The 23,685-nt window shown below is 39.5% G+C and overlaps 1 protein-coding gene across 1 annotated transcript in view; it reads left to right on the top strand.

The window, feature by feature from the left end:
- Positions 1-23,685, top strand: part of DNAJC13 (DnaJ heat shock protein family (Hsp40) member C13) — a 163,704-nt gene that overhangs the window by 23,756 nt on the left and 116,263 nt on the right. Inside the window, 1 exon segment of the mRNA XM_027546014.1 lies at positions 4,777-4,857. Within this exon segment, the coding sequence (XP_027401815.1) occupies positions 4,790-4,857 (68 nt within the window). The 5' untranslated portion in view covers positions 4,777-4,789.

Here is a 23,685-nt window from a genome sequence, read left to right as displayed (position 1 = left end):
ATCTTAGTTGTTATGGAGACAGTGAGATAGTAAGGAAGTTGTAAATGCTATGTGTCATCGTTAACCCATGATAAGTACTTAGTAAAACCTGTGCTGGGTGCTTAGTCGTTTCAGTCTTGTCTGACTCTTTGCGACCCCGTGGACTGTGGTCTGCCAGGCTCCTCTGTCCATGGGATTCTCCAGGCAAGACTACTGGAGTGGGTTGCCATGCCCTCCTCCAGGGGATCTTCCTGACCCAGGGATTGAACCCACGTCTCTAATGTCTCCTGCATTGGCAAGTGGGTTCTTTACCACTAGGCCATCTGGGAAGCCCTAATAAAACCTACTTGTTGCATAATTTCAAGGCATGTCATACATTTTTTGATCAGGGGCACCTCCCCTCTCCAATTTCAGGGTTTAAAATAGAAAAGCATTATCTTAATTCAGGTGTGTAGGCACTAATAAGAGCTTTGAATTAACCTGTCATTTCTGGGGTTGACTTAGCTACTTAGGTAAGTATTTCTTCCCTTCCTCATCTCTCCAGTGTATCCTTATCTAAATATAACATGACTGAAGGTGAGCTTTTCAGATTGAGGAGTGGTTTTCTCCTGTAAAGCATACTTCCGTTTTACTAGCCTTCGCCTTTTTTGGACTGTTGTTCAGGATTGGATGCAGAATAGCAGTATCACTTGTTGCTTCCTAAAACATGAGACATAAATTGTTGGGTGTGCTGATTTTGGCCTCGGACACGTCTTCTGATGTCCAGAGAAGCCTTTAACTCTACGTTATATTTTTTTGTTAGCATTGTAATCTGTATCAGGAATACAGTATTTTTTCTGACAAGCCAAGGTAGTGGTTTACTTTTTGAATTTTTAAAATTTAATTTTGGGGAGGTAAAAACACTTAACATAAGATCTCCCCTCTTAACAGATTTTAAGTATACATTATTGTTCACTATTTAGGCACAGTGCTATACAACAGACTCTAGAACTTACTCATCTTGCATAACTGAAACTTTGTACCCATTAATTAGCAACTCCCCATTTTCCCTCCAGCCCAGTCACTGGCGACTACCATTCTACCTTCTTCTCTGAGTTGAACTGTTGTAGATAATTCATGTAAGTGGCATTAGTCCTTCTGTGACTGGCTTATTTCACTTAGCATAATGTTTTTAAGTTCAACTGATATTATTGAAGACTGTAGGATATCCTTTTTTAAGACTGAATAATATTGTGTATACCACATTTTCTTAATCCATTTTCTTCATCTGTTGGTGGGCCTTTAGGGTGTTTAGACATCTACAGTTTTATAAATAATACTGCAGTGAATATGGTTGTGTCATCTCTTCGTGTTGTAGCTTGCCTTCTGGGAAACAAACTCACTCAGAAGGACAATGCAGATGGTGGAGTGCAGTTTATTGCACCGGCGGGCCCAAGGCAGAGTCTCCTCTTAGCCGAGGACCTGGACCAGTTTTTGTGAAAACATTATATACCCTATGGAGAAGGCAATGGCACCCCACTCCAGTACTCTTGCCTGGAAAATCCCATGGACAGAGGAGCCTGGTAGGCTGCAGTCCATGGGGTCGCTAAGGGTTGGACACGACTGAGCAACTTCACTTCACTTCCTAACCACTAGGCAACCATGGAATTCCCTAATAATTCTATTTTTTAATTTTTTGAGCAACTTCGTACTGTTTTCCATAACACACCATTTTACATTCTCATCAACAATGTACAAAGGATCAAGTTTCTTTACATGCTTGCCAGAACTTTATTTATTTTTTTTTGATAATAACCATCCTAACAGGTGTGAGGCAGTATCTTCTTGTAGTTTTGAGTTTGAGTTGCATCTCCTTGATAATGACATAGAACATCTTTTCATATACCTGTGTACCATTTATGTGTCTTCAGTTTTATATTAATTTTATATTAATGTGTTGTATCTGCTCTTCCTTTGTCCCTTTATCTATCCTAACCTAGGAACTTTGGGGCATCTAGTGCTTTTATCACCCCTGAATTCATAAGTCTCCAAAAAGTTGTAGATAAGCTTTCTTAATTCCCCTCCTAAAAGATTCGTTTGAGTTACTTGTTCCCCCAAATCAGTGATGAGATCATTCTTTAGGTTTATTTTTTTGATTCTTCAGTATGCTTTGTTGTTTTTGTTGTTACTAGATTATTTCCCCCCAGACTCCCTACAGATTTATTAGATCATGTCCTAAGTTCTTTGTGATTGTCATTTTAAAATTTTATATTTTTCTCTCACTTTCCTTTTACAGTCCCTTGATGATATCAGCCAGTCTTCACTCAAACTCATTTTCTTTCTTGTCAGTTTCTCCTAGATAGGCCAGAGTTCAGTCAGTCATTCCCATCTTAAATTGTGAACTCTGAATCCAAACTCCACTCTTCAATGTCAGCCATTTACCTTTTCTGTCCTCCGTTTTTTCTTTTTTTCCCCAATCTTCAATTACTGTATATGAGGGGAATATACCTCTGTAGACCTATAATTTTTAACTTGTTTGGCACATTTTCAGAGATCTTCTCTAAGTTTCTTTCCAGCAATATCATTTACTACAGATGACTCAGAAGGCAGGAATAATGTTTGCTGGTTTAATAATTCTTGGTTGGCTGCCTGTGTCATTTCAGATACACGATCTAGAAAAAAACAGAACAGCACACCAGCTGACAGGCCTATATTTAGCTGTCTATACATACTAGTAGGAAGATGTCATTGACTGTTAAGAGAAATTTCTCTCTGGTGACAATAAAGGTTTCTCTAAATTTGCTGTTCCTTGTGGTTCTCTTATTATTCCTCAGAGCATGAATTGATGTTTTTCCGGAAGGTTTGACAAAACCTTATTTGGAAGTACCTGTTAGCAGCGACTTAGCATGCATGCATGGAAACAACACACATGTCCATCAGCTGATGAATGGTTATACAAAATGTGGTGTTTCTATACAATAGGAAACGGATGCATGCCACAATATGGATAAACTGAAAATGTTTCGCTTGTTATGCTAAGTGAAAGAAGCCAGTCACAAAGACAACACATTTTATGATTCTGTTTGTATGGGATTCCATAATAGGTCCATAGTGACAGAAAGTAGATGGTTGCCAGGTAGTGGGTGTGAGGGGGACTGGGGAGTGGCTGCCAGCAGGGTTTCTTGTTGGAATGATAAAAATAGTGTATTCGTTGTAGAACTCTGTGAACATACCAAAACTCTGAATTGTATACTTCTAAAGAGGTGAATTTTAAGGTGTGTGAATTGTCTCAAAAAGCTGTGATAAAAATGTTTTTGAATGAAAAATAGTTTTATTCTATTTATGAAAAGAATACTTGTTGATTAAAAAAGTTTAGATGTATAAAGATGTTTAGAAAGCTAAGTAAGCCATAATTATAACCATTCAGTTTGCATTATTGACACTTTATGTATTCTACAATATTTTTTAGAGTGTATTTCTAATTATTAAGGATAGGAAGTAGTACCCAAGTAACAAAAGAAGTAAAATGATCATATTCAGTATGAAGCAAATGATGTAATATTTTCAGAATTTATCATTAGTCTTTCATTAGTAGCCAGTTTGTACAATTAGTTGTGTAAAGTTAGATAAACTGAAATTTTTTCGTGAGCTAAATGGATTCTGGATTTTATACACTTCAGGGTTACAGTCAACAAACTAATCTTGAAATATTGCACATAGCATTGTCCCTCTTCCTGTGGCTGTTAGGAAGCTCATACCATGTGTGATTTATCATACAAGTCGGCAATCCTCAACTGTTCTATATCCTGTTTAATCAGAGAGTTCACTAACCAAACTGTAACAAGCATTTCTGAACACTTAATTTCTGCACTTGATGTTTACAGGTACACTTTGAGTAACATTGTTCTTGTGACTTAAAAATCTTTTTCTCAAAGAATGTTTAATTCCTTGGAAAAAGGTTAATATTCTGTGAAAACAAGCTAAGTGGTATAAATGACAGCCTCAATTTTGTTTAAAAAGACATTTTTTTTCCTAGCTGGAAGAAGGAAAGTTAGTATCTTTGGATGCTAGGATGAAAGATGAGTTACTTTATGAACATTAAAAATGTTTTTACTATGTACTTAAATTACTTTTGGGCTTCCTTGTGGCTCAGACAGTCAAGAATCTGCCTGCAATGCAGGAGATCTAGGTTCACTCCCTGGGTTGGGAAGATCCCCTGGAGAAGGGAATGGCAACCCACTCCAGTATTCTTGCCTGGAGAATTCCGTGGGCAGAGGAGCCTGGTGGGCTGCAAGTCCATGGGTTCTGAAAGAGCTGGACATGACTGAGTGACTAACATTTTAACTTTTACTAAATTACTTTTATAATGAGAATATTGTTCAAGTTAAACCTTATTTATAGTAAGTTCCCTTTAAAGTGACAGTAACAGCAAGATGGCCAGCACTTAGCAGCTAGACAAAAACCTTTTAGAATTGGTTTGACACTTGACAGTCATGTGTTAAAATATTGTTTGGCAGTGTGAGATTTAAAGATTCATTTACTTTAACACTTTTTACTAGATTCTCTATTCTTGGGATGTTGATACGAGGGCAATTGTTGTCCTCAAACTGAGCATAGTGGAAAAGAGCTGTGACAATATAGTGTGCTAAAGGCTCTCTGATAGAGAGGTGAACAGACCATCCTTATGGTCTTGTAGAAAAAGTGGCTGTCTTAAAATCAGTACCATATGGCAGTCTATGAAAATATGGTGTGGGAGATTCAGGAAAAATTCTTAAGGTTAGCGCTATTACAAAATTTACCCATATTTTTATCTTTCAGGATTCAGCACAAAATGAACATTATTAAGGAAAATAAGGATTTAGCATGTTTCTACACAACAAAACATTCATGGAGGGGGAAGTAAGTATTTGTTGGTTTTACTTTTCTGTTCTTCTATAGAGTATTTTGAAAACTACTTTTTCTTTTGATATGTCTGGTTTTCTCTGTTTTCAGAAGGAATTTGGATAAGAATTAAAAGGAAAATAAACCGATTATCCATAGTCTTGAATGCTGTCACTTAAGGATGAGTTTTTGTAGTAGCGGAGTGTTACTTCACAACTTTATCACCTAGAGATGAGCCTACATGTTATCAATACATTTTCACATCCATTTGACAGTCAAAGAAAATATGCCAATTAGTGCATTTTGTATTTTTTCCTTTAACCTGTAATGAAATTTAAAAATTGGTTTTGATCTTTTCCTTGGGAGGGGTTGATGACATTTCTCAGTAGCTTGCCTGGCCAGACTGAGGTGTAAATGGTTCCTGTTTCCTGCTGTAAAATGGATAGTAATTCCTAGCCGTCTGATTGATATAAGGATTAAATGAATTGATATGGAGTGTGTGAAGGTTTTAAAATTATACCTTAAATACATTCAGTATTCAGTGAATGGCACTTTCTGATCATTACAAAGAAGTTTAGTTTGTTGTCATTTTGAGTAGTAATAAGTAAAATGAGTATGCCACAGTTTGACAAATAGGTGACCACATTATTCCAAATCAGGCCTCAGACTAAGATAAAAACGTGACATGTGCACAAAACCATAACTTTAGTTCTTAATCCCCGCCCCCCAGCCGGAAGATGAGGAGAGAGAGTGGCATAGTTCTTATTCTTAACTTTCCATTTTTTAGGTAATAGTGTTGTTACTTCTTAGAATGGTGCAACATCTGAATTCTGTAGTGTTTCTGGTTTGCATTAATGAACTGACTAATTTTGAAAGATTTGAGTGTTTAATTTTGTTTCCTTTTAGAAGCTCTCTATGAGCTACTTAATTGTTATCCTTGTAGAATACTTGTCTTGAAATTTTTTTCTTCAGTTAATTTCATTAAGCAAAGTTAGAATATTGGCATATCCAGAGTAGTATGACTCTTTAATTCTTTCAGTAAACCTTAAAAAGTGTTGTATATTTAAATGATCTTTATCTTTTCCTCAAATTTTAGATTGCTCTAATCATCGTAATATAACTTTTGTTTTTTAAATGCAATTATAGCATTATGTTGAATTCTAAAGAACAAAATAACTATAATACTTTTTGCTTTGCGAGCTTGTTGTAATTGTGATCATCTGGAAAAAATTTTTTTAATGTTCTTAGTGGTGACTATGCCTTAAGACAGTCCTTTTTTTTTTCCTTTCCTTCTTTGTAATTTTTAGGAGCAGAACTATCTCTGTGCTGTAAGCACAATTCCTTCCCTCTAATTCACACCTTGAAATTTGTTTTGTTTTTACGACACCTTTATTGATAAAATTTATATAACATAAAACTTTTAAAAGTGTACAATTCAGTGGTTTTTAGTATATTTCATAGAGTTGTGAACCATCACAACTCTTTTTAGAACACTTTCCTCACCTCTCAAGAGTACTCCTTTAAAAATATTAGCAGTTCCTTCCCTCCCTTCTCTTATTCCCTGCATCTGTCAGCCTCTAATCTATTTTCTGTTTCTGTATTTTCTTAGTTAGGACATCTCATATAAATGGATTCATCCAATATGTAATCTTTCATGACTGTCTTCTTTCACTTAACATGTTATCAAGGTTTATCCATGTATATCCAAGTACATGTCATTACTTCATTTTTTTTATTGTTAAATGTATTGTATGGGTATGCCACATTTTGTGTTGATGGACGTTTATATTGTTCCTACTTTTTTTTACTGTTATGAATAGAATAGCACTACTATAAATGTTTACATACAAGTTTACTGGTGAATCTATATTTCCAGTTCTCTTGAGTATGTACCTAGGAGTGGAATTGATGGTCTGTGGAGTTATATGGAAGTATATGATAACTCTGTGTTTAACTTTTTGAGGAACAGGCAAATTGTTTTCCAAGTGGCTGCAGCATTTTATAATCCTGCCATCAGTGTATGAGGATTCCAATTTCTCTACATCTTAACCGACACTTGTTATTGTCTGTCTTTTTATTTTAGGCATCCTAGTGGGTATGAAGTGGTATCTCATTGTGGTTTTGATTTGCATTTCCCTGATGACTAAGCTGTTGAGTATCTTTTCATGCGTATTTGCCATTTGTGTATATATATCATGAAATGTCTATTCAAATAATTTACCCATTTTTTAACTGGGTTATTTGTTGAGTTACATGAGTTCCGTATGTATTGTGAACACAAGTCTCTTATAGAGATATGATTTGCAGATATTTTCTCCTGTTCGGTGGCTTGTCTTTTCATTTTCTTGATGGTGTGCTTTGAAGTATGAAGTTTTTAATTTTGATGAAATCGAGTTTATCTGTTTCTTTCTATTGCCACTTGAGCTTTTTGTGTTGTTATCCATTACCTAATTCAAGGTCTCAAAGATTTATTCCTTTGTTTTCTTCTAAGAGTTTTATAGTTTTGATTTTGGGTAACTTTTGTGTATAGTGGGTAGTAGGGATCCATCTTTATTCTTTTGTATGTGGATATCTAGGGCTTCCCAAGTAGCTCAGTGGTAAGCAATCCAATCGTCCTGCCAATGCAGGAGATGCAGGAGATGTGAGTTTGATCCCTGGGTCAGCAAGATCTCTTGGAGAAGGAAATGGCAACTTACTCCAATATTCTTGCTGGGAAAATTCCACAGACAGTGGAGCCTAGTGGGCTACAGTCCATGGGGTTGCAAAGAGTTGGACATGACTGAGCAACTACACTTTTACTTTTCCTTTCAAAAGTCCTACATTTCCCAGATAGTGATAGTTATTTCATTATGTTATATATATTATTATGTGGCACTGAATCTTATACTATATCACCTATTTTATGTAGCCCTTCCCTGGTAGCTCAGCTGGTAAAGAATCTGTCTGCAATGCAGATGACCCAGGTTAAGTCCGTGGGTCGGAAAGATCCCCTGGAAAACAGAATGGCAACCTACTCCAATATTCTTGCCTGGAAAATTCCATGGACAGAGGATCCTGGTGGGCTATAGTTCATGGGGTTGCAAAGAATTGGACACAACTGAGTGACTAACAACAACAGTTTTATGTAGTCAATTCTAATCTAAGTTTAAAGTATTTCTCATCGGTCTTATGAAATAATAAATGTCCCCACATTGAAATTTTTCTTTTGTTTTAGAGTTGTTATATGAACCTTCTCTTTAGAACATATATCTGCATACAACAAATTTTGTGTGTGATATGGGGGCTTTAGGGCCTTGGTTTTAAGAGATCCCATCTCAACCCCAACATTTCAGAAAAATGTTATTGGTAGTGACAGTAAAGATGGTCAAATATTTTTCTTTCTCTTAGTATACCTAATTTTTCTTTCTCTTAGTATACCTAAATTAAAGATAACCTCTCCAGGTATTTCCCTTGGGGATATTCATGTCACTTATTTCATGTTACCTTTATAATAGTTTTCATGTTTCACTTTGCAGACACTACTTATTTTTTAATGATTTGGGTCTGTTCACCATCATTGTAGACCCTTCAGCTGGCAAAGTAGCTTTTCTGCTGTGCTTGTCATTTTCCCACTTGTACACAAGTAAATTTTATCTTTGTTCTAGAAACAGCGAGAAATAGGAGATTTCATTAATAAAAAACGCTTTCTTTCATTAAAGAGCAAAGTTTCCTTTTTGACCTGGCAAGTCATTTCTGATAAAAGGAAGATTCATACATTTCAGTTAAACAGAAGTGAAGATTCTCTACGAAAAACTTCAGAGTAATGTTGAAAATTAGGTACTTAATTTTTTCCTGAATGGAAATTACATGGAAAATCTGCCTGTGGATCACTTTAATATTTGCATACATTAATTGCAGCAAATGCTCTGAATTTAAAAGTAGGATTTTAGTATCTGAACAGGATTTTAGCTTCACTACATTGGGATATGTCTGTGATAAGTCATTGGCAGGTACCCACTATATTTATAGCCCCCTGGAATGACTTGATACAGGAAATTTGAGATAAGAGTTAAGGGTAAGGGAAGCTGGTGAATTTCTGATTCCTTTCTTATAAGTAGGAATAGAGTTAGACAAGGAAGAGAGACTCTTCTCTTTAGCTGCCTGTTACTAACACACCTCACCAACTCTAATAAGTCTAGGAATCCTGAGGTTTTTTTCCCCTGCTTTGTTGATTTTAGCCCTTGCCCCTGCCAGCCTCTAAACCAGAGATATGAGTCCATCCTGAATTGTCTTTGTGTTTTCTTTGTACATCTCTTAGTGCTTATCAGGCAATCTTGATATTTGAATATCTTTCAGAAGTGCAAATAGGACCACATCTCCTTATAGGAATTTTATATTTTATGCACAATGTTCTATTAAAAGCACAGTCTTCTTTTTTTTTTTTAATGTTTTCTTGCTACTCTCTCCATACCTTCCACCCTCCTCCCCCCGCCATCCCACCAACTGAAAAGTACAGAATCTTTTCAGCAAATAATACTTGACACCTGGATATCCACTTGCAAAAAAATGAATCTAGGCCTGGATTCTACATCCTTCACAAGATTAACTCAGATTAACTCAAATTTCAGATCACAGACCAAAATGTGAAATGCAAAATTATAAAACTCCTAGAAAACATGGGAGAACATCCAGATTACCTTAGGTTTGGTGATGATGTTTTAGATACAACACCAAAGGTAATAGTCATGAAAAAATGAATTGATGAGTGGACTACATTAAAGTTGAAAACTTATGCTTCCTGAAAGACACTATCAAGAGAGTGTGAAGACAATTTGGGAGAAAATAACTGCAAAAGATAACTGTTCTACTGTGCAAAGAACCCTTAAAACTTAACAAGTGAAAAAACAAACAACTTGATTAAAAAGTGAGCCAAAAATCTTACAAGAGACCTCACCAAAGAAAATATGCCGGGAATTTCTTGGTGGTCTGGTGGTTAGAGTTCTGTGCTTCCACTGGCCTGGGAACTACAATCCCACATGCCATGAGGCATGGCCATAAAAGAGAAAACAAGAAAATACGCAGTTTACAAGTAATTCGGGAAAATGCGAATGTAGAGATAAATGGCCAAAATCCAGAACACTTGACAACTCCAAATGCTGGTGAGGATGTGAAGCAACAGGAACTCTCCTTTATTGCTGGTGGAAATGTGAAATGGTACAGCTTCTTGGGAAGATAGTTCGTGGTTTCTTACAACACTCAACGTTCTCTTACCATGCATGTGGGTGCTAAATTGCTTGAGTCCTATCCAGCTATTTGCAATCCTGTGTACCATAGTTTATCAGGCTTTGTCAGGGGGATTCTCTAAGCAAGAATACTGGAGTGGGTTGCCATGCCCTCCTCCAGGTCTCTTACCATATGATCCAGCAGTTACACTAAATTTACCCAGGGAAGCTGAGAATTTACATTCTTACATTGCACAGAAGCCTGCACACAGATGTTTATAGCATCTTTATTCATAATTACCAAACTTGAAAGCAACCAAAAGGTCTTTCAGTAGGTGAATGAGTAAATTAATATATGCAGACAATGAATATTAATCAGTGCTAAAAAGAAATGAACCATCAAGTCATGAAAAGAGATGGAAGAAACTTAAATTTAACTTAAAACTTAAATACTAAGTGAAAGAAGCTAATCTGTGAAGGCTATGTGCTGTATAATTCCAACTATATAGCATTGTAGAAAAGGGATACTTTATAGAAAGTAAAAAGATCAGTGGCATCCAAGGTTTGTAGCAGGGAAGAAAGGATAAATAGAGTTCAGAAGATTTTTAGGAATGTGAAACTACTCCATGATACTGTATTGGTAGATACACTTGGATCCCTTGTCCAAAGCATAGAATGTGAGACACCCAAGAGTGAACTCGAGTATCAGCTGGGATTTTGTTGGATACTGATGTATCAATGTACACTGATCAGATACAGATGTAACAAATCTCTCTGGTGGGGGTTCTTGGTAAAGGGGAAGGATGTGGAGGGGGAGGACTGGGAGCATGGGGCAAGTCTTTGTACCTCCTGTTTAATATTACTGGGGACCCAGTTCAGATCAGTTCAGGCACTCAGTCATGTCCCACTCTTTGCAGCCCCATGCACTGCAGCACACCAGGTTTCCCTGTCCATCATCAACTCCCAGAGCTTACTCAAAGTCCTGTCCATCAAGTCGGTGATGCCATCCAGCCATATCAACCTCGGTCATCCCCTTCTCCTGCCTTCAGTCTTCACTAGAAACAAGGTCTTTTCCAATGAGTCAGGTCTTTGCATCAGGTGGCCAAAGTATTGAAGTTTCAGCTTCAGCATCAGTTCTTCCAATGAATATTCCGGACTGATTTCCTTGAGGATTGACTGGCTGGATCTCCTTGCAGTCCGAGGGACCCTCAAGAGTCTTCTCCAAAACCACAGTTCAAAAGCATTGGTTTTCTTTATGGTCCAACTCTCACATCCATACATGACTATGGAAAAACCATAGCTTTGACTAGATATAACTTTGTTGGCAAAGTAATGTCTCTGCTTTTTAATATGCTGTCTAGATTGGTCATAGCTTTTCTTACACGGAGCAAGCATCTTTAATTTCATGGCTGCAATCACCATCTGCAGTGATTTTGGAGCCTCCCCAAATAGAAAAGTCTGTCACTATTTCCACTGTTTCCCCATCTATTTGCCATGAAGTGATGGGACCAGATGCCATGATCTTCGTTTTCTGAATGTTGAGCTTTAAGCCAACTTTTTCACTCTCCGCTTTCACTTTCATCAAGAGGCTCTTTAGCTCTTCTTCACTTTCTGCCATAAGGGTGGTGTCATCTGCATATCTGAGGTTATTGATATTTCTCCCAGCAATCTTGTTTCCAGCTTGTGCTTCCTCAGCCCAGTGTTTCTCATGATGTACTCTGCATATAAGGTAAATAAGCAGGGTGACAATATACAGCCTTGACGTACTCCTTTCCCTATTTGGAACCAGGCTGTTGTTCCATGTCCAGTTCTAAATGTTGCTTCCTAACCTGCATATAGGTTCCACAAGAGGCAGGTCAGGTGGTCTGGTATTCCCATCTCTTTCAGAATTTTCTACAGTTTATTGTGATCCACACAGTCAAAGGCTTTGGCATAGTCAATAAAGCAGAAATAGATGTTTTTCTGGAACTCTTTTGCTTTTTTGATGATCCAGCAGATGTTGGCAATTTGATCTCTGGTTCCTCTGCTTTTTCAAAACCAGCTTGAACATATTGAAGTTCACAGTTCATGTATTGCTGAAGCCTGGCTTGGAGAATTTTGAGCATTACTTTACGAGCGTGTGAGATAAATGTGATTGTGTGGTAGTTTGAGCATTCTTTGGCATTGCCTTTCTTTGGGTTTGGAATGAATACTGACCTTTTCCAGTCCTGTGGCCACTGCTGAGTTTTCCAAATTTGCTGACATATTGAGTGCAGCACTTTCACAGCATCATCTTTTAGGATTTGAAATAGCTCAACTGGAATTCCATCACCTCCACTAGCTTTCTTCGTAGAGATGCTTCTTAAGGCCCTCTTGACTTCACATTCCAGGATGTCTGGATCTAGGTGAGTGACACACCATTGTGATTATCTGGGTCATGAAGATCTTTTTTGTATAGTTCTTCTGTGTAGTCTTGCCACCACTTCTTAATATCTTCTGCTTCTGTTAGGTCCATACCATTTCTGTCCTTTATCAAGCCCATCTTTGCATGAATTGTTCCCCTAATTTTCTTGAAGAGATCTCTAGTCTTTCCTATTCTATTGTTTTTCCTCTATTTCTTTGCATTGATCACTGAGGAAGGCTTTCTTATCTCTCCTTGCTGTTCTTTGGAACTCTGCATGCAAATGGGTGTATCTTTCCTTTTCTCTTTTGCTTTTCGTTTCTCTTTTTTTCACAGCTATTTTTAAGGCCTCCTCAAACAGCCATTTTGCCTTTTGCATTTCTTTTTTCTCAGGGATGGTCTTGATTCCTGTCTTCTGTACAGTGTCATCAACCTCCGTCCATAGTTCATCAGGCACTCTGTGTATCAGATCTAGTCCCTTAAATCTATTTCTCACTTGCTCTGTATAATCAAAAGGGATGTGGTTTAGGTCATACGTGAATGGTCTAGTGGTTTTCCCCACTTTCTTTAATTTAAGTCTGAATTTGGCAATAAGGAGTTCATGACCTGAGCCACAGTCAGCTCCCGGTCTTGTTTTTCCTGACTGTATAGAGCTTCTCCATCTTTGGCTCCAAATAATATAATCTATAATCTACCTGATTTTGGTGTTGACTGTCTGGTGATGTCCATGTATAGAGTCTTCTCTTGTGTTGTTGGAAGAGGGTGTTTGCTATGACCAGTGCATTCTCTTAGCCTTTGCCCTGCTTCATTTTGTACTGTAAAGCCAAATTTGCCCGTTACTGCAGGTATTTCTTGACGTCCTACTTTTGCATTCCAGTTCCCTATAATGAAAAGGACATCTTTTTTGGGTGTTAGTTCTAAAAGGTCTTGTAGGTATTCATAGAACCGTTCAACTTCAGTTTCTTCAGTGTTACTGCTTGGGGCATAGGCTTGGATATGACTGTAATATTGAATGGTTTGCTGTGGAAACGAACAGAGATCATTCTGTCGTTTTTGAGATTGCATCCAAGTACTGTATTTCAGACTCTTTTGTTGATTATGATGGCTTCTCCATTTCTTCTAAGGGATTCCTGCCCACAGTAGTAGATATCATGGTCATCTTGAATTAAATTCACCCATTCTAGTCCATCTTAGTTCGCTGATTCCTAGAATGTTGACGTTCACTCTTGCCATCTCCTGTTTGACCACTTCCAATTTGCCTTGATTCATGGACCTGACATTCCATGTTTCTATGCCATATTGCTGTTTAGAGCATCAGACCTTATTTCTATCACCCGTCACATCCACAACTGGGTGGTGTTTTTTCTTTGGCTTCTTCTCTTCGTTCTTTCTGGAGTTACTTCTCCACTGATCTCCCGTAGCATATTGGGCATCTACCGACCTGGGGAGTTCATCATGCAGTGTCCTAACTTTTTGCCTTTTCATACTGTTCTTGGGGTTCTCAAGGCAAGAATACTGAAGTGGTTTGCCATTCCCTTCTCCAGTGGACCACATTCTGTCAGACCTCTCCACCATGACCCCTCCGTCTTGGATGTCCTCATACTGCATGGCTTAGTTTTATTGAGTCAGACAAGCTGTGGTCCTTGTGATCAGGTTGGCTAGTTGTCTGTGACTGTGGTTTTAGTCTGTCTGCCTTCTGATGCCCTCTCTCAGCGCCTACCATCTTAACTTGGGTTTCTCTTACCTTGGATGTGGGGTATCTCTTCATGGCTGCTCCAGCAAAGCGCAGCCTCTGCTTCTTACCTTGGACGTGGGGTAGCTCCTCCTGGCAACCCCTTGGACCTGGGGTAGCTCCTCTTGGCAGCCCTGAGCTTGGACTTGGGCTGCTCCCTCAGGCAGTGGCCAGATTATCAGATCCCTTTTAAATTTAATTGATTAGCTAATGTGCCCCAGGGACCTAGTATATCTTCTTCCTTCTTTCTGCCCAAAACAGATAATTTTCTTAGGGTTTCTGTGTCCCTGTTACACCCTGGAATGCAATCTTAGAAGCCAGCTAAAATGCTGTTCTACTGCCTTTTTTGCAGATTCTGAGACGTTTTACTGCTTGCAAAGGTTTGGTTAAAATGATTAGTTATGTGACGAGTACAGATTTGCTAGTGTCACTCTACAGTGACATAGACGAAGTTAGTGAAAGTGAAAGTCACTTAACTGAGCATAGCTCAGTTAGTGAAAGTGAAAGTTGCTCAGTTGTGTCTGATTCTTTGCAAACCCATGGGTTGTACAGTCCAGGAATTCGTCAGGCCAGACTATTCAGGTATGAGCTAAATCTAATCCCTTATGATTATACCCAATGGAAGTGAGAAATAGATTAAAGGGATTAGATCAGATAGACAGAGTGCCTGAAGAACTATGGATGGAGGTTGGTGACACTGTACAGGAGGCAGTGATCAAGACCATCCCAAAGAAAAAGAAAGGCAAACAGGCAAAATGGTTGTCTGAGGAAGCCTTACAAATAGTTGTGAAAAGAAGAGAAGTAAAAAGCAAAGGAGAAAAGGAAAGATATACCCATTTGAATGCAGAGTTCCAAAGAATAGCAAGGAGAGATAAGAAAGCCTTCCTCAGTGATCACTGCAAAGAAATAGAGGAAAGCAATAGAATGGGAAAGACTGGAGATCTCCTCAAGAAAATTAGATATACCAAGAAAACAGTTCATGCAAGTTCAGTTCAGTTCAGTTCAGTTGTCGTGTTCAGCTCTTTGCGACCCCATGAATCACAGCACGCCAGGCCTCCCTGTCCATCACCAACTCCCAGAGTTTACTCAGACTCATGTCCATTGAGTCGGTGATGCCATCCAGCCGTCTCATCCTCTGTCGTCCCCTTCTCCTCCTGCCCCCAGTCCCTCCCAGCATCACAGTCTTTTCCAATGAGTCAACTCTTTGCATGAGGTGGCCAAAGTATTGGAATTTCAGCTTTAGCTTCAATCCTTCCAATGAACACCCAGGACTGGTCTCCTTTAGAATGGACTGGTTGGATCTCCTTGCAGTCCAAGGGACTCTCAAGAGTCTTCTACACCACAGTTCAAAAGCAAAGATGGGCCCTATAAAGGACAGAAATGGTATGGACCTAACAGAAGCAGAAGATATTAAGAAGAGGTGGCAAGAATACCCAGAAGAACTCTACAAAAAACATCTTCACCACCCAGATAATCACAATGCTGTGATCACTCATCTAGAGCCAGACATCCTGGAATGCGAAGTCAAGTGGCCCTTAGAAAGCATCACTATGAACAAAGCTAGTGGAGGTGATGGAATTCCAGTTGAGCTATTTCAGTCGTAAAAGGTGATGCTGTGAAAGTGGTGCACTCAATGAGCCTGCACATTTGGAAAACTCAGCAGTGTTTTTCCTGGTTCCAACAGGACTAGTTCCAACAGGACTGGAAAATGTCAGTTTTCATTCCAATCCCAAAGAAAGGCAATTCCAGAGAATGCTCAAACTACTGCACAATCATATTCATCTCACATGCTAGTAAATTAATGCTCAAAATTCTCCAAGCCAGGCTTCAACAGTATGTGAATCGTGAAATTCTAGCTGTTCAGGTTGGTTTTAGAAAAGGCAGAGGAACCAGAGATCAAATTGTCAACATCCGTTGGATTATCGAAAAACTGACAAGAGTTCCAGAAAATCATCTATTTCTGCTTTATTGACTATGCCAAAGCCTTTGACTATGTGGATAACCACAATTGTGGAAAATTCTGAAAGAGATGGGAATACCAGACCATCTGACCTCCCTCTTGAGAAATCTGTATGCAGGTCAGGAAGCAACAATTAGAACTGGACATGGAACAACAGACCGGTTTCATATAGAGCACGGGGTACATCATGGCTGTATATTGTCATTCTGCTTGTTTAACTTATATGCAGAGTACATCATGAGAAATGCCAGGCTGGAATCAAGATTGCTGGGAGAAATATCAGTAACCTCAGTTATGCAGATGACACCACCCTTATGGCAGAAAGTGAAGAAGAACTAAAGAGCCTCTTGATGAAAGTGAAAGAGGAGAGTGAAAAAGTTGGCTTAAAGCTCAACATTCAGAAAACAGATCATGGCATCTGGTCCCATCACTTCATGGGAAATAGATGGGGAAACAGTGTCAGACTTTATTTTTTGGGGCTCCAAAATCACTGCAGATGGTGATTGCAGCCATGAAATTAAAAGACACTTAGTTATGACCAATCTAGATAGCATATTCAAAAGCATAGACATTAGTTTGCCAACAAAGGTCTGTCTAGTCAAGGCTGTGGTTTTTCCAGTAGTGATGTATGGATGTGAGAGTTGAAATATGAAGAAATCTGAGCACCAAAGAATTGATGCTTTTGAACTGTGGTGCTATAGAACACTCTTGAGAGTCCCTTGGACTGCAAGGAGATCCAACTAGTCCATCTTAAAGGAGATCAGTCCTGAGTATTCATTGGAAGGACTGAGGCTGAAGCCGAGACTCCAATCCTTTGGCCACCTGCTGTGAAGAACTGACTTATTGGAAAAGACCCTGATGATGGTAAAGATTGAAGGCGGGAGGAGAAGAGGACCACAGAGGTTGAGATAGTTGGATGGCATCACCAACTCACTGGACATGAGTTTGAGTGAACTCTGGGAGTTGCTGATGGACAGGGAGGCCTGGTGTGCTGCAATGCATGGGATCACAAAGAGTCGGACACAACAGAGTGAACTGAACTGAAACCATGGTGGAGGTAATGAAGATAATGGTGACCTCCTTCAAAAGTTCCCATGCATGCACTACTATACTCAGTTCCTCCAAACCTACAGAAGGCCACTGCTGACCTGCCGAAGTCGTGCCCCGGCTGATCCAGGGTATTCGAAGCGGGGACGGCGTCGGCGACCTATTTATTTAAATATTTTATCAAAGATATAAAGAGTAATAGGATGAGGATAGCTCAGTAGGAAAATTCAGTGGAGAAAAGAGGCTGAGTAGCTTGGTTTACGCGGGAGACCAATAAAACTTCAAGACAAGAAGTTTGCACCACTTACGTAGGCCACAGGCGTCCTTCCGTTCTCCCGAAGGAGAGGAGACACTGAGGCCTCCCCGGTCGGATCTTAGAAGCCCAGGCATAATTAGTAAGCATGGTGGGTTCCGCGCTCCAGATGGAGACTCAACCAGAGTGAGAGAGAGAGCGACATGGGGAGACCAGTATTTCGAGAAACTGATCCCAATTCTTTATTTTCCATGGTCTACTTTTATACACTGAGATGTTATGCAAAAGTCACGCGGGGTCAGCAGTCCTGACTTTTATCAAAGTCAGGTGCTTCATACAAATGTATACAGAGGTCTTAGGGGTGTTACATCATCTTCTGGCCAGGGGGGCCTGCTGACAATTTACGACCCTCTCCTTGTGACAGCGGTCAGTCAATCAGGACACTTATTTCTCCAGGGCTGATTATTCTCAAAACAGACGCCACCCAAATAAAGTTACATTCCTACAGGGTGAGGGTGTAGTGGGTTTTAGTTAAGGAAAGAATTTACTTAGCCTAAGGTCTAACGTGATTAATATCAAAGGTTAATTCTATATATTCATTAATGTGTGTAAGGGCAGGGGATATGGAGACTTAGCAACAAACATTGGCTCAACAAATGAAAAACCCTTCACCAACACAATTTCTCATTAGCCCATTATACTTATACTAATAGTATAACTTTTCTAAGGAACCTGTTTTTAGAAGGTTTAAAGCATCTTGTGCCTCTCACGGTTGGGAGGCTGTGAGCGATCACATGTGGCCGGACAAGCCTGTCAGGCAGGCCAGAGAACCTTCAGAGGAGTTTGTAGGTTAAAACACTCTTATCACGCCCAGGAATTATTATAAACTGGAGCTCTAAGTTAACTCCTTCTCCAAAAGAGGTGGTGGGGGACAGCCCCCCGTAAAGTCAGAGGTGTAGGTGAGCACAAAGTAGTAAAGTAGGCAGGCTCTGGTTATGGGGGTAGATGCTCGAGGAGTTCCAGGGGGACTCCTGAGGCTCGATCCCGCCTTTGCGTATGTCGAGCCTCCTTCCTCATGACCTTTGTCACGGGCAGAGTACCTCACTCTGGCCCCCAACACTGACCCAGGCCTCTGCCGGAGACTCCTAGATGCTCATGGGTAAGTCTAGGCCAGTCTCTTGTGTCTCGGTCACTTCTCCTTTCTCCTGGGTCATGGTGTGCACAGAGTTCTGTTTCTGCCCTCCAGGAGTCTGTTTCCCCAGTCCTATGTAAGTTCTGGCAGCTCTATGGTGTGGTTAATGGCGACCTCTTCCAAGAGACTTATGCCATACCCTAGTCTGCTGCACCCAGAACCCCTGCCCCTTTTGACCACTTTTGACCCTTCCCTCCACAGGAGACACTCAGAGACAGTTCTCTTTCAGTCTCTGTGGGGTCTTTGGGTTCTGGTGTGCAAAAGGTTTGTTTGAGTCCTCTGAGCCTCTCTGGCGGGTATGAGGTCTGTTTCTAAACTTGATTTCGTCCCTCCTACCATCTTGCTGGGGCTTCTACTTTGCCTTTGGGAGTGGGGTATCTCCTCAAAGTGGCTCTAGGGCTGTGCAGTCACTGCTCCAGTGCCTACTGTCTTGCTGGGGCTTCTCTGCCCTTGGTTGTGGAGTATCTCCTCACAGTCACTCCAGCACCACACTGCTGCTGCTGCTGCTAAGTTGCTTCAGTTGTGTCCGACTCTATGCGACCCCATAAGATGGCAGCCCACCAGGCTCCCCTGTCCCTGGGATTCTCCAGGGAAGAACACTGGAGTGGGTTGCCATTTCCTTCTCCAATGCATGAAAGTGAAAAGTGAAAATGAAGTTGCTCAGTTGTGTCCGACTATTAGCGACTCCATGGACTGCAGCCCACCAGGCTCCTCCATCCATGGGATTTTCCAGGCAAGAATACTGGAGTGGGGTGCCATTGCCTTCTCCACAGCACCACTGCTGTGAACACAGCAGAGTGTTCAGCAGTGTCCACAGCTAGTGAACAATTAAAAGTAGCCAGCTTTACCCAGGGTACTATAGGAGTTCCAGCTGTATATTATGAGGACTAGATGAGGTAACAAAAGCCATCTCTTTAAGCTCTGTTTAGATCTTTTTGGGTTATTTGAAACCTGTTGCATAGACTATCCATTGAAAGGATTGAAGATGTTAACTTTAAAATAAATACACAAAGGTTTTTATTTTCACAGGAAAATAGAGAACCATTGTGTGTGTTCAGCAGCTCATTAATATTTGACTCTTTGCAACCTCATGGACTGTAGCCCACCAGGCTCCTCTGTCTGTAGAAATCTCCAGGCAAGAATACTGGAGTGGTTTACCATTTCCTACTCCAGAGCATCTTCTTGACCCAGGGGTCGAACCTGCATGTCTTGTGTTGCCTGCTGCTGCTAAGTTGCTTCAGTCGTGTCCCACTCTGTGCGACCCCATAGACGGCAGCCCACCAGGCTCCCCCGTCCCTGGGATTCTCCAGGCAAGAACACTGGAGTGGGTTGCCATTTCCTTCTCAGTGCATGAAAGTGAAAAGTGAAAGGGAAGTTGCTCAGACGTGTCCGACTCTTATGGACCCCATGAACTACAGCCTACCAGGCTCCTCCGTCCAAGGGATTTTCTAGGCAAGAGTAGTGGAGTGCGGTGCCATTGCCTTCTCCGCTTGCATTGGCAGGCCAATTCTTTATTACTGCACCACCTGAGAACCATTATTTTATAATAAACACAAGCTTTTTCTGTACTTAACAAAAAAAAGTGATGTTGAGTTTTCTCTTGAGATAAATGAATAGTACGAATTTCGGGACAGAAGTATATGACCTTGTGATGGTGCCCAGTATTTTTATAATATTTTTTGTCTTGATAATATTTTACATGTCTAATTGATAGAAGCTAGTTAAGAGTATTCAGGTCTGAAATAAACTTTCTTAAAACGACTGACAGTTGTCTTAGCTCTACTTTGAAGTTTTATTTAAGATATCTAAATTGGTTAACTAAATAATAAATAAAATATCTGCCCAGAGGAAACTAGGTCTTTAAGGAACTCTTACTCACTGCCATATCATTGAACCCAGCACACCATTAGGTACCCATTTAATATTGAGGCAGTCCATGATAATATGGAATAGCTGACCTAACATTATTAGTTTCTTCTTCCCTAAAAAAAGTTTCTGTATGAAAAAAAATCATGAAGGTGAAAGCAGGATTTCCCTGTGGTGCAGTGGATAAGAATCTGCCTGCCATTGCAGAGGACATAGGTTCAATCCCTGGTGCAGGGAAATTCCACATACCGTGGAGCATCTAATCCCATTACAACAACCACTGAGCCCATGGCTCTAGAGCCCGCGGTCTTCAGGTACTGAGCCCATGTGCCTGTGCAAAGCAACGAAGACCCACTGCTGCCAAAAATAAAATTTCTGAAAAAGAAGAAAGCAAGAAAAGATTGAGGGCAGAAGGAGAAGAGAGAGACAGAGGATCAGATGGTTAGATGGCATTACTGACTCAATGGACGTGAGCTTGAGCAAACTCCAGGAGATGGTGCAGGATAGGAAAGCCTGGCATGCTGCAGTCCATGGGGTCGCAAAGAGTCGGACACAACTTAGTGACTGAACAACAAGAAAAATTATTATTACTCAGTACCATCGTATCACAATTGGTTAATAGAAAAATAATGGAATTCTATATTACGAAGAGTACCATTAAATAAAAAACCTGTGATCAAATCCAGATGCATATCAGAATTATCTTGGAATCTGCCTGTAATGTAGGAGACCCGAGTTCGATTTCTGGGTTGGGAAGATCCTCTGGAAGAGGAAATGGTAACCCACTCCAGTATACTTACCAGGAGAATCCCATGGGCAGAGAAGGCAGGCAGGCTACAGTCCATGGGCACTAAGTTGGACACGACTTAGCGACTAAACCACCACCACCACAGATGCCCAGGTATTTCTTTTTCTTTTTTTTTTTGCCAGAACTCCAGATACATTTCTAATGAGCAGCCATGTTTAAAAACAACTGGACTGTATGAAGATCTTTTACTTTTATTGAGTTTGTTTCACTTTTTCTATTTCATATTCAGTGCTCCTATTTCATTTATTTAATGTTTTCCAATTTCTCTGTTTCTTTTTTTTTTAATGTTCTTTGTCAAGCCTTTATCAAGTGTAGTAGAAAAACTTTTGTATACATATACATAAATAATATATATTTTAGAAAACTTATGAATTTTTGCCTAACTAAAAAATTGGTGACATTTTGATTCTACTTGTTTGACTTAGTGAAAATAGAAAACTAGACTTGTAATTAAAAAAATATATATGCAGCAAGCAACAAAGGTTTACTCCACAGCAAAGGAAACTATAGTGAATATCTTGTTATATACTGTAATGGAACATAATTTCAAAAATAATATGTATGTGTATGTAAATATATATGTATTTGGATCACAAGAAAAAGAAGTCTACTTTTTGAAATTTAGTAATGTTTACCTTTTTGCCAGTTTTTCTAAATGTCCTATGGACATAACAACGTATGAGATAACAAAATTTTAAATATATTTGTGTAGGATATAAGGTTAACATTAATGTAAATCTAGCATATTTAAATTATTAATGACATCATTCAAGATGCTCCTATTCTTATTTTTTCTGCACTTGATAAAATATTCTCAGAGAAATGTTACTATATCTCACTATGATTATATATTTTTTCTTTTCCCTTATATTTTTTCATTTTTGTTTTACGTATCTTTGATTTTTTGTTAAATGTCTTATTATAGCTTATGATGTCTATCTTTGTGAATTGTATCTTTTATCATTAAAAATACTCATCTTTGTTTCACTTAAAAAATAATCTTAAATTGCAAGTTTAACTAACATACCATACATGTGAGCTCATTCTGATTTTAATCTAAATCTGGTATCCAAAGGGGCTTTTTAGGTACTTGGAAGGTTTAAGGGTGCTTTAAAAAGTTTTTTTAATTAATTAATTAATTTTGGGCTGCATTGGGTCTTCATTGCGGTGTGTGGGCTTTCTCTAGTTGCGGTGAGCAGGGGCTACTCATGGTGGTGGCTTCTCTTTGTTGCGGAGCATGGCCTCTGGTCCTGGATAGTTGCAGCACGTGGCCTCAGTAGTGTGTGAATCTTGCGGGACCAAGGATCAAACCTGTATCCCCTGCACTGGCTGGAAGGCAGATTCTTAACCACTGGACCACAAAAGAACCTCTGTAAAAGTTTTAAATGACCTAGGAGTACAGTATTTACCCTAACCTTAAAGGCAAGTGCAGCGGCCATCCTAGATGAGAGAGGTCTGTGGAACTCTTAAAAAAAGAGAAGAGAAAGAGAGAGGAATGGAAGGACATTCTCCTAAGAATTTTCTCACAGCTTTCTTCTTAGGAAGCTTTAGAGCTCTGAGTTTACCAGTTATGACAGTATTTTGGGGCTAATGGACATCTCACTCCAGCATACTTGTGCTGCATAATCTAGAATGCACTCTCTTCAGTATGGTAGCTACTAACCAAGCGTGGCTGTTTACAGTTGCTCATTAGCCACATTTCAGGTGCTCAAAAGAGCTACCTAATTGGACAGTGTAGCTACAGAATATTTTCATCATTTTGGAAAGTTCTTTTGCACAGCACTAATCAAGATGAAAAAGTTACACAAGAAAAATATTAGGAAGAACTATGTTGGGTAGAGATTAGTATAGAATTGAAAAGGATGTTTTCTTGACTTAGATTCTCTTAAGATTATGAATATCACCATATCAGTTGATATTTGGAACATTTCAGGGATTTAATTCTTACACTTTTGCTTCCAGAGTAAAGTAAATTCTATAGTTTTATTTCAGGATTATACAAATTGATATGTTTGAAATGAATTCATTTATAGAACAGAGAGTAAAAGATGTGAAAAACAAACTTATGGTTGGGGTGGATGGGGAAGGGAGGGAGGGATAAATTGGGAGATTGAGATTGACCTAGATACCACTGCATATAATAGATATTTAATGAGTCCATTCTAAAGGAGATCAGTCCTGGGTGTTCTTTGGAAGGAATGATGCTAAAGCTGAAACTCCAGTACTTTAGCCACCTCATGCAAAGAGTTGACTCCTTGGAAAAGACCCTGATGCTGGGAGGGATTGGGGGCAGGAGGAGAAGGGGATGGCAGAGGATGAGATGGCTGGATGGCATCACCGACTTGATGGACGTGAGTTTGAGTGAACTCCGGGAGCTGGTGATGGACAGGGAGGCCTGGCATGCTGC

This window comes from Bos indicus x Bos taurus, chromosome 1 (assembly GCF_003369695.1).
Source record: "Bos indicus x Bos taurus breed Angus x Brahman F1 hybrid chromosome 1, Bos_hybrid_MaternalHap_v2.0, whole genome shotgun sequence".
NCBI classification, from domain to species: domain Eukaryota; kingdom Metazoa; phylum Chordata; class Mammalia; order Artiodactyla; family Bovidae; genus Bos; species Bos indicus x Bos taurus.
The sequence above is the reverse complement of the archived record's forward strand: the minus strand, read 5'-3'. Positions and strand labels throughout refer to the sequence as shown.